The sequence below is a fragment of the Pseudophryne corroboree genome, chromosome 3 (assembly GCF_028390025.1).
Source record: "Pseudophryne corroboree isolate aPseCor3 chromosome 3, aPseCor3.hap2, whole genome shotgun sequence".
Taxonomy (NCBI): Eukaryota; Metazoa; Chordata; class Amphibia; order Anura; family Myobatrachidae; genus Pseudophryne; species Pseudophryne corroboree.
In genome coordinates this window covers 406352924-406365263 of record NC_086446.1, presented here as the reverse complement: position 1 = coordinate 406365263, position 12340 = coordinate 406352924, and the positions used below count along the sequence as shown (strand labels likewise).

General features: G+C 46.0%; 1 protein-coding gene across 1 annotated transcript in view; it reads right to left on the bottom strand.

The window, feature by feature from the left end:
- LOC135055750 (fer-1-like protein 4) overlaps nucleotides 1–12340 on the bottom strand; it is a 346065-nt gene that overhangs the window by 73490 nt on the left and 260235 nt on the right. The window contains exons 34-35 of the mRNA XM_063960172.1: nucleotides 9676–9807; nucleotides 9482–9592 (exon numbers count right to left, since the gene is read on the bottom strand). Coding sequence (XP_063816242.1) covers nucleotides 9482–9592; nucleotides 9676–9807 — 243 coding nt within the window. The remainder of the gene's footprint in view (nucleotides 1–9481; nucleotides 9593–9675; nucleotides 9808–12340) is intronic.

Genomic DNA, 12340 nt, shown 5'->3' with positions numbered 1-12340 from the left:
GTCCTACGCGTGGCTCACATTTTTACGATAGCCTCTGCTTGATTGACAGGCAAAGGCATTCGGGATACGGGGTGGGAGCCAGGGTTGGAGCGGTGACGGCCAGTGTTTCCAGAAACAGGGGGGTGTCGACCCCATTTTCTGGCAGTGGCGAGGCCAAGGTCTTGACCTGGCAAAGCCCCCTGTGACGTTCAGCCTGAGTAAGCCGATGGTCGCAATGTTGACCCAGGCTGCGAAGCGGTTGCTGCACTGGGATCACAACTGCAGCAAGGAAGTGTTTAACACCTCCTACTGCATTTGCATTACTATGGATCGCATTTGCAAAACTGCCTGCGAGCAGCTTTACAAATGCGATCCATGCTGAATGAGGGTCTGACTATAGAGAAGGGGTTGATACATGTGTCACTGTGTTGTCAGATTAATTGTTTTAATCAAATGTCAAAAGTTTTATCACTCGTAGAGATGTGCGGCGGGCACTTTTCGTGTTTTGTGTTTTGGTTTTGGTTCTAATTCCCCGCTCATGTTTTGGTATTGGATTAGTATTGCCAAAACCACCCTTTCGCGATTTGGTTTTGGTTTTGGATCTGGATGATTTTTGAAAAAACATAAAAACGGCTAAAAACACAGAATTTGGGGGTAATTTTGATCCTACGGTATTATTAACCTCAATAACATTAATTTCCAGTCTATTCTGAACACCTCACAAGGGCCCTCATTCCGAGTTGATCGGTCGCAAGGCGATTTTAGCAGAGTTGCTCACGCTAAGCCTACGCCTACTGGGAGTGTATCTTAGCTTCTTAAAATTGCGACCGATGTATTCGCAATATTGCGATTACAAACTACTTAGCAGTTTCAGAGTAGCTTCAGACTTACTCGGCATCTGCGATCAGTTCAGTGCTTGTCGTTCCTGGTTTGACGTCACAAACACACCCAGCGTTCGCCCAGACACTCCCCCGTTTCCCCGGCCACTCCTGCGTTTTTTCCGGAAACTGTAGCGTTTTTTCCCGCACGCCCATAAAACGGCCTGTTTCCGCCCAGTAACACCCATTTCCTGTCAATCACATTACGATCGCCGGAGCGATGAAAAAGCCGTGAGTAAAAATACTATCTCCATTGTAAAATTACTTGGCGCAGTCGCAGTGCGAATATTGCGCATGCGTACTAAGCGGAATTTCACTGCGATGCGATGAAAAATACTGAGCGAACGACTCGGAATGAGGGCCAATATTGTTTTTAGGCCAAAAGGTTGCACCGAGGTGGCTGTATGACTAAGCTAAGCAACACAAGTGTGCTTCACAAACACCTGGCCCATCTAGGAGTGGCACTGCAGTGGCAGACAGGGTGGCAGATATATAAAAAAAAGGCCCCAAACAGCACATCATGCAAAGATGTAAAAGAGGTGCAATGAGGTAGCTGTATGACTAAGCTAAGCAACACAAACAATTGGCCCATCTAGGAGTGGCACTGCAGTGTCAGACAGGATGGCACTTTAAAAAACTAGTCCTCAAACAGCACATCATGCAAAGAAGAAAAAGAAGTGCACCGAGGTTGCTGTATGACTAAGCTAAGCGACACAACCACCTGACCCATCTAGTAGTGGCATGAATGTCGAAAGTGGCCCGCAATTTTTCAGTCCACTAACAGCATCTCCTCCATGCCCCTGTCATTTAAAAAAAATTCTGCAATTGGTGGACTAATACAGCAGTACCCCTGGACTTATACAGCAGCGTCAGACAGGATGGCACTTTAAAAAACCATGCCCCAAAGAGCACATGATGCAAAGATGAAAAAGAGGTGCACCAAGGTTGCTGTATGACTAACTAAGTGACACAAGTGTGCGGCACAAACACTAGGAGTGGCACTGCAGTGTCAGACAGGATGGCACTTAAAAAAAACTAGGCCCCAAACAGCACATCATGCAAAGAAGGAAAAGAGGTGCAATGAGGTAGCTGTATGACTAAGCTAAGCGACACAAACAATTGGCCCATCTGGGAGTGGCATTGCAGTGTCAGACAGGATGACACTTAAAATAAAATAGTCCCCAAATAGCACATCATGCCAAGAAGTAAAAGAGGGCAATGAGGTAGCTGGCCCATCTAGGGTTGGCACTGCAGTCCCACTGCACTACTGGCGGATACCGGATGCACGTCTAACACCAGCATAGTTGTTATGGCCTCAGTAATCCGCTTTGCAACAGGGTATATATATATATATATATATATATATATATATATATATATACAGCAGTATCACTGGAATTATATGGCAGTACCACTGGACATATACGGCAGGATAACTGGACTGGACTTTTACGCCAGTACCACAGGAATTATATGGCAGGATCACTGGATTTATACGGCAGTATCACTGGACTGGACTTATACGCCACTACCACTGGAATTATACGGCAGGATCACTGGATTTATATGCCAGTACCACTGGAATTATACGGCAAGATCACTGGAATTATACGGCAATATCAATGGACATATACGGCAGTATCACTGGACATATACAGCAGTATCACTGGACTGTGTCACACTTGCGGCGCTGCGGCTGCCGCGCTTACCGCTCCGGGTGCGCTGGGTCTCTCGGCGGTCGCCGCCCCTGGTGGGCACCGGGTTGTTGCGTCTTGCTGGCGCTGCCTCCGGCGGGTTCCCGGGGTGTGGGCGCCGCCATTGCGCCTGGCGTTTACGGGAGCGTGGTGGGCGAGTGACATCATCGGCCCCTTCCGCCAATTGGGAGCGGGTAGTTCAAAGGAAGACGCCGTGCAGAGCTCCGGCGCCTGAGTATCGTCTCTTCTATGATCACCAGTGCTAGCAGCGTTCAGTGAGTTCTCTAACTGAACGTCTCCTGTGTACCAGCGTTTGCAGAGTATCTCTCAGTGGAACATTCCTTGTGCTTTCAGCGTTTGCAGAGTATCACTCAGTGGAACATTCCTTGTGCTTCCAGCGTTTGCAGAGTATCACTCAGTGGAACATTCCTTGTGCTTCCAGCGTTTGCAGAGTATCACTCAATGGAACATTCCTTGTGCTACCAGCGTTTGCAGAGTATCACTCAGTGGAACAATCACTGTGCTACCAGCGTTACAGTGTATCACCTAGTGGAACATTCACTGTGCTACCAGCATTACAGTGTATCACCTAGTGGAACATTCACTGTGCTACCAGCGTTATGCTGGCCATACATCAGGGAGATATCGTTCCAACCAGCCAATTTGCTCCCACACGCTAAAAAACGTTCAGAAATGGTTGGTCCAACTAGTTGGGAAAATCAAACTTGTTTGATTTTCCCAACCAATCGTTCAGGTGTAGGGGGAACTTTCCCCCCAACTGAACGATAAGTAGGCGGACACTGGCCAGCAGTGTCCGCCTGCTTCTGTCATCACTGTCGGCTGGGCTGTCTTTTTCATCCGAGGATCCCCGGCAGCGGTACTATGGAGCAGGTCCAGGGGTCTCACCGGGACCCCAGCTTTGGCACCCCACCCGAGATCACTGCACCCTGCAGTCGCGGCACCTCTCCTCCTCTATCCCCCTCCCACGTGCACGATCGCGGCACCCCCGCACCCCACCCGCAATAAGAATGGAGGGACAGAGACAGCGAGGGGAGCTGTCACTGAGGAGGCGGAGGTGAATGTCACATAAAGGCAGTGACCGGCTCCGAACCTGCACCCGAGATCACTGCACCCCCCACGATTGCGGCATCCCCCCCCCCCCCCCCCCCCGCGGTCACTGACACCCCACTCCCGCACGATCGCGGCACCCGCGATGAGAATGGAGGGATAGCGGGTGAGGGGAGCTGTCACTGAGGAGGCGGATGTCACATAAGGGCAATGACCGTATCCTTACCCGCACCCGAGATCACTGCACCGCCCACAATTGCGCCCCCCCCTTCGTGCAATCGCGACACCCCCGCACCACACCTGCGATGAGAATGGAGGGATAGAGACAGCGGGCGAGGGGAGCTGTCACTGAGGAGGCGGAGGTGGATGTCACATGAAGACAGTGACCAGCTCCGTACCCCCATGCCCCTGTGTGCTGTGACACAGGGGTGGCCACCAGGAGCTGGATCCAGCTAATTAACGCACCAACAAGTTCAATTCCTTTATACCTATATTGATCATGTTGGGTGGGGGTGGGGGGTAACAGAGAGAGAGAGAGAGAGAGAATTAATTACACTTGAAACATTGGATGTTAGCTTTAAGTTCCCTGGTTCCCAAATCACATCCTACATTTGATAGGCACGTAACATTGCAACCATGAATGATGTGCAGTTATCTGTCATTTTAGATGGAGATACATCATCCTTGTGTATAAAAATAAAAAGTCATGATGGATTCAAAATGTCCTTCTAAGTGGTAACTGTTCATCTTTCAGTATATATAGCATTAGTAATCAGAAGAAATGAAATGAACAGCATATAGAAGCAATAAGTTCTACATATGATGACAGCAGGACTGTTTATTTAAAAGTGAAACAGTGTTTCTAGTCAATAGATACTTTATTGTGAAGACGTGCTGATATTGCTAATTATAGACCAACAGGATTATTTATTTGAAAGTGAAACATTGTTTCTGGACAAGAGATACTCTGTTGTGAAGATTTGCTGCTATTGCCAACAATAGATCAATATGTAAAACCGACAAAAGTTTTTAAAAGCTTTTTCGTTTATTTTTATATTTTTGTTTTTTAAATTGTGTTAATTGCAGAGTGGTGTATATTACCCAAAGGATTCCGGGATCTTATTGAGAGGAGCAGCGGTTCCTTATTGTTTGTATTGGACTCTAGTGAGATAAATGGAGTGGAGTGATTTTATCAAGTCCAAATGTGGTATTAAATAACGGTGTGAAACATCTAGGAACAGCACAGTGTTCGAACTGTTTGTATCTTGCTGTGTGTGTATATATATATATATATATATATATATATATATATATATAGCAACATCTAGCTCCTTCTCTGCCTGCATCCACCCCAAGAATACCAAAAATCACCTGTCCACATCCCTCACCGCATCCCCCAGAACAGTCTCCCCTGCCCGCACCCACCTCAGAGTGGTAGCACAGATTCCCCTGCCCCCGCCTCCAGCAGCAGCTCCGGCAGCAGCACTATAGTGTCCCCTTCCTGCACCCCACTATCACCCAGCACCCCTAGCCCCCCGCGATCACCAGCTCCGGCGGCAGCACTATAGCGCCCCCTTCCTGCATTATACCCCCTGCGATCACCCAACACCCCTAATCCTCACAGTTACCTGCCCTCATGCCAAATCCTCCACTTTTATAAAAAAAAAAAATAGCACAATTTTATTAAAATAAACATGCAAAAGTTTTTTGTTTCCTTTAAAAAAAAAAACATTATTTATTCAAAACATGCAGAAGTAGGCAGGCACTGTCTGCCTACTTCGGTGACATCACAAGTTGGAGAGAAGTTGGCAGGTTGGTTGGTCTGATGAAAAGTTGGTTAAGTGTGTGGAGCACTGATGAAAAGTTGGTTAGATGTGTGGAGCACTGTTTTAGTTGAACAGACAAGTTGGATGGTTGGAAGTTTGGAGTGTTGGAGAAAAGTTGGTCTGATGTATGGCTAGCATTACAGTGTATCACTCAGTGGGACATTCTCTGAGTTACAGTGTTTCTCTTAAGGGGACATCTCCTGTGTTTCCTGTATTACATGATATCTCCAAGTGGAACGCCTTCCATACTTCCAGAGTTACACTGAATCTTAAATCCTCATTCATTTCTTCAACATCGCTCACAAGCTTCTCATTTCTTCAACATCGCTCACAAGCTTCTCATTCTTCAAACATCGCTCACAAATGCTTCATTCTTCAGTGTGCTTCACCATCGTTCTCAAATCCTCATTCATTTCTTCAGCAACGCTCACAAGTTCTTCATTCTTCTGTGTGCTTCACCATCGTTCTCAAATCATCATTTAATTCTTCAGCATTATACGCCAGTTACTACGGCTAGTTCTGCATGAGGAAAACCTACATCCAGCCATCCCTGCTCCGGCCCAGCTGTGGTTCCTCCTTCCGACCATCGGAAGAACCCCCGAGTTCTCAACACTCCGAACCCAGGTCAGTGACAGACTGGACTTATACGCCAGTACCACTGGAATTATACAGCAGGATCACTGGAATTATACGGCGGGATCACTGGATTTATACGGCAGTATCAATGGACATACATACGGCAGTATCACTGGACTGGACTTATACGCCAGTACCACTGAATTATACGGCAGGATCACTGGAATTATACGGCAGGATCACTGGATTTATACAGCAGGATCACTGGATTTATACGGCAGTATCGCTGGACATATACGGCAGTATCAATGGACATATATACGGCAGTATCACTGGACTGGACTTATACGCCAGTACCACTGAATTATACGGCAGGATCACTGGAATTATATGGCAGGATCACTGGATTTATACGGCAGTACTGCTGGACATATACGGCAGTATCACTGGGCATATACGGCAGTATCACTGGACATATACAGCAGCACAGGGACACCACCACTGAACTGATGCAGGACAACACAGCACCACTGGAATGGACTGGACTTATACAGCAGCACTGGACATATGGCAGCAGAGGACACCACCACTGTGACTGGACTGATGCAGCACAATACACCACCATTGGACTGATGCAGCACAACACAGCACCACTGGACTGGACTTATACAGCAGCACTGGACATATAGCAGCAGAGGACACCACCACTGTGACTTGACTGATGCAGCACAACACACCACCATTGGACTGATGCAGCACAACACAGCACCACTGGAGTGGACTTATACAGCAGCACTGGACATATGGCAGCAGAGGACACCACCACTGTGACTGGACTGATGCAGCATAACACACCACCACTGGACTGATGCAGCACAACACAGCACCAGTGGACTGGACTTATACAGCAGCACTGGACATATGGCAGCAGAGGACACCACCACTGTGACTGGACTGATGCAGCACAACACACCACCATTTGACTGATGCAGCACAACACAGCACCACTGGACAGCACTGGACATATGGCAGCAGAGGAGACCAGCACTGTGACTGGACAGATGCAGCACAAGACACGGACACTGAGGACGGATACACGTCCTCTCTCTACACTCTCCAATGCCGGAGAGTGAAAATGGCGGGGACGCACGGCTCCTTATATGGTATCCAAACCCTGTGAGAATCCGAAAGCAGGATGATGACGTTTTGCCTCGTTCTGTTTTCCGAGTCAGGCGGGAAAACCTTGTGTAACACAACGTATAGGTAATGTATAAGAAACTTACTGACTTTCTTACTGGATGTTAAGTGCACTGTGAACATCAATAAAACATCCTATGAAGATTTCATCTTTGTTCCTGAATTATTATATGACCTGGTAGATGGACTAACAAGGAGTTCAAATAAAATCAAGTAATTCATGGACATCTTTTGGCTTGCTAAATAACATTAGCAAACATGGTCATGCATTACACTGTAACATTACTATACAGTATGAAGTTAAGTCCTCTATAGTCCTTTAAAGGGTACTAAATAAATTTGTATTAACTTATTGTTCAATATTTACATTAAGGACATTAGTAATGTCTGTGCGCCATTGCTGCCGCTTTCATAAAAGCTATGCAGCTATATTGCCTGGTGTAATATAGCAAACCTACATATTACAGTAGGAAACACAATCCTGCAGAGATGCATCAGATTTAGGGCTCCGCACCAGTGGCAAACGCAGGATTTTCATGGGGGGGTTTCTGTGTGTGTGTGTGTATGTATATGTGTATATATATATATATATATATATATATATATATATATATATACACACACACACACACATATATACACACATACATACATATACACACAGTAAACATGTACACAGCATAGACACACACAGTATACATGCACACAGTATACACACCCAGACAGTGTACATGCACACAGCATACACACATACACATATATATATATATATATATATATACACACACACACACACAGTATACATGCACACAATATACATGCACAAAGCATACACACACGGAGTATACATGCACACAGCATACATACATACATACATACATACACACACACACACACACACACACACACACTATGCATGCACACAGCATACGTACATACCATTAACATGAAACTCAGCAGGACCCCCCCTCTTCCCCTTACACATGTTATTAGTACAATTCAAACAAACTGCTGCTGTAATTGGGGCATCATGTAACTCCACTAACGTTACTGGCCTTCCTTCACCCCCCGAAAATATGTAACACCCACCTGGCTGCAGGGCCGTCTTTTCATATGGGCTCAATGGGAACTTGCCCAAGGGCCCCAGAAGTATAAGGGCCCTAGACTGATAGCTGAGGGTCCCCTCTTTCCAGGGTTACCAGATTTTTGAAAATCGGCCCTGGGGAACCGGAGATATACAACATGAAAGCAGTGGTCCCCATCTGAGCCTGTTAATTGCTCTTCCCAGCCACATATCTCAGGTTCTTTCTAACAGAGTTTTTCTGAGGGTATAATCCAAAAGCTGGGACTCTCCCCTTTTGGTGGACACTGACAGCTTGTCTCTACTATGCCCAGAACCACAGATATCAGCCTTCCAGCAGCTGGTCCCTGCTCCAGCTACACACGCCTAATATGCAGTTTTATATTTTTGTTGGTGAATTGCTCTGGCTTCTGAACTCTGATCCCCAAGTCCCCAGAACCTTCTGAAAGGTGGGACTATCTAGTTTTTTTTATCCAATTCCAAGCTAAGAAATATATTTTCAGGAACTTTAGATATCTGCAGTCAAGCAAGCTGCCCTCCTACCGGAAAATGATGAATATTAAGCCCACTCCACTATCCACCCCTCCCCTACATATTAAACACCCCCTACCACCCTGGAAGTTATGTACCAGGGCTTCTTCATTCAGCCCAATGCCCCCTTCTACAGTTTAGCCCCATCTGTGCAGTAATGGAGTAATTAGAAGAAATTACTGCTCCAGGTCCTAGATGCTCAGCGGAAGATAGAACACCCCATACCGCCCGCGGGACATCAAAGCTGCCGCTGATAGCACCCCCCACCCCTACCACTGGAGGATGGGTAGGGGGCCCAGTGCATTGCTGTGCCCAGGGGCCTACACTGCTGTTAAGACGGCCCTGCCTGGCTGCTGCAGAGTCACTGGGAATACTGGTGACAACCACAGCCTCTCCCAGCTCCGTGACTGTTTTAAAGCTCCACGTTCACTTTCATTTCTGATCTGCCTGAGAGGAGCTGTGCGGTGACGCTGACGCTCCCCCTACAGGCAGCCAGCAGCCACACAGCCAGCTTCTTCTCGGCAGCCGTGTAAGGAGGAGGAAACCCTGCCTAAGCTCTCCGATGGATCCGCTGCCAGGGGGGTTTCTAGGTACTCGGAAACCCCCCCTGCGTGCGCGGGAGCGCACATCCATCAGAATGAAGATACTCACTTTGACAATGTAGATTCTCGCAAGAACTTTCACAGGCCTGTTCCTTGGTACACCCTTCATTATCTGGAACTCCTCAGTGGCCTCACTTTCTGGGTAAACATAGAATGATCCCTAGGGAACACAAATATAGCATCAGAAAGAACTTGTGTTCCAGAAACAAGTATAATGTATATGAATCACAATAGAAACTATACCTTGTATTTTCCCATGAAGTTATCGTCATCATTTCCATCCTCATCATCCAATGCCTTGCCTCGATGTAGAGGAAATACATGTAGCCAGTCTTCAAACTTGTCATATTCATCTTCAAGTTCCCCTTTACAAATCTGCAAGAGACAAAACAACAGCTGTTAGTCTAAGCTACCTGACTAGTATTTCATTTGAAGAAAGTTTATGGAACCAGGGGTGTATTAGCACCCAGGCAGTCCATGTGCAGTGGCTTCCCCTCCTCTATGCAGCGGTTATGCCTTCCCCTATACCTTCTGTGCCAGCACCATCTTCCCTGTGATATTCTGGAAGATGACGTGTGCACAGAAGATAGGCTATGGTCTTTGCTTTCAATGAGTGACGCCATCTTTCCAAGGTTTCCAAGGTTATTACCTGCACCAGAGGTGTCAGGTAGTATATAGGTATAGGATGTGAATTGTATATATACATATGTAAACCTTGTGTGTCAGTTTTCATAGCACTGCTTTGTCTTTTTGTACTAAAAATATTTAAATAAATATTTCCTCTAAAACAGACATGTAGTGACATTTGAAAAATTATAATTAAATTAGTAAATATTTTATGGAAAAAGAAAGTCAGCACAAATTGAAACATTAAAGCATATAGTATAGCCAAATATTTATACACCACAGACCATTCATAATAAAAGGAATATGGACACACAATATGCAGTATTTTGAAACTAGCATGCTATGCTCTAACACCTAATATGTTTTAATAAATACATTAAAAATGGGAGTTTTGTACTTAAATGAATGTAGGTTGAATCCTTCTCTAAATCCATATAGCGAGTGGTGACAGGAGCTGAAACTCATACGTCTCTCTCTCCCTCTCTATTTCCCATTACCGCCAGCCTCAGTATTTTACTAACAAAGCCCCAAAAGACAGAAATGGAGTTTAAACCAGAGAGAGGAGAACAAGGTGCTGTCCAAATACTAATATACCTTTTCTTCTTCATCCTTGGAGGGCACTGGAACACTGAGGAAATCCCAAAGCTGTTCCTAAGACAAACTAGTATCCTTGATATCCACTGACCTAGCAGAAAACAAGTTTACCTTCCTCCAATAAAAGACTGGCAGATTACACACATAATCTACCTTGAGTCGTCTATGTAGAGGCTGAACAGTCCATTTTTTGGTCATTAGAGAACAAAGAGATTGTCTAACCAACACACATCTTTTGTCCTCTTGATGTAAATCTAGTTTTCTCTGAACAAAATATAAAAATGTGAAAACTGGACCTTATGGACCAATGGCATAACCCCCCTATGTAGCTAATCCATCAATAAAAGAAGTAACTGCACCAGTAACTGATCTCAGATCAGGAAATATTTGTTTTCCAGATTCCATTAAATTGTCTCACCAAAACCAGTTTCCTGGCTTAGACCATGCTGACCAAAAACCCCTTAGTCTATAGAATTAGGTCTTCAATAAGCATGTACTTTAAGCCAAATGAGGTACAGTTAAGTGCCAAAAGAGGCCCTGGCTTAATAGATCCAGCCATGTGAGTGGGGGTCACCACAGAGGACTTCTGTAATGCCAAAATATTTTGACCTCCTCAGCTAATCCAGAGCCATTAACATGGATAACTCTCTTTTGAACTGTTTTTAGTACCCTTGGTAGCATTGCTACTGAAGGAAACATGTAAATGAGAGGATACACCCAGGGAAATCCCATAATGTTGATGAGCAATGTCAAATAATCCCTGCTGTTGGAGCTGTAGTTCTCCACCTTGTGGTTCAGCCATCATGTTCATTTCTGGCTAACCCTATGGGTCCATCAGCTGTTGGAAAACCTCTGTATGGAGACCACTTCACTGAGGTTAAGGTCCTGCCTGTGGAGGAAGTTGCCTCCCAGTTGAAGACACCTGGAATAAACACTACAACTATGGCCGGAACTGTCACAGCACACCGGAACCCGGGCTTTACTCACTGGGTCTGGCGCACTGGTCCGTCAATGCGGCTGTATTTCTCTGCAGTGTTCCCCATTGTAGACCTGTTCAGTGGCTTTCCCAAGCGGTAGTGTCTCCTGTCTGTAAAAGGTAGCCGCAGCTCCCATACGGTCATGCTGCTCTGTTTAAAATTTAAAAGGCCATGTGACATCACGTTTGGCGCCAAATTTGAACTTCCACCTATAAAAGGAAGTCCCTGGGCATTCTCCTGTGTCGGAGTGGAGGAGTCCTATACATACACCAGCTTTATAGCCTTAGTGCTTACCCGTGTGTCCCGTTATTGGTTCCTGCCTTCCATGTGCTCAGTTCCTGCCATCTGCTGCCTGTCCCTGTTTCTGTTCCTGACCTCCCATCCAACTATGACCCAGGCTGTCTTTGTGAATATTCACTTCAAAGCAAATTTCCAGTTCTAACTGCAGTGCATACGAGCCCCGTATTTAGGAACCCAGGCAGAGAGCCCTTACCTGTGTGTTTGGTGCACTGAAGCTCAGACCTCTGTGCAGGGGTCCCTAGTAAACACCACCGGTACATTAGACTCCGTGCATCTGTTCTGGGTCTCCACCAATCCTGATATATGGGTTAGCATCCAAAAAATCCATCCATGATTTGTGACAGAATGCTCTGGCCCAACATGGATGCTGCTGGTAATCCATTGCCAAAAGAGCTGCTGGAGAATCTCCT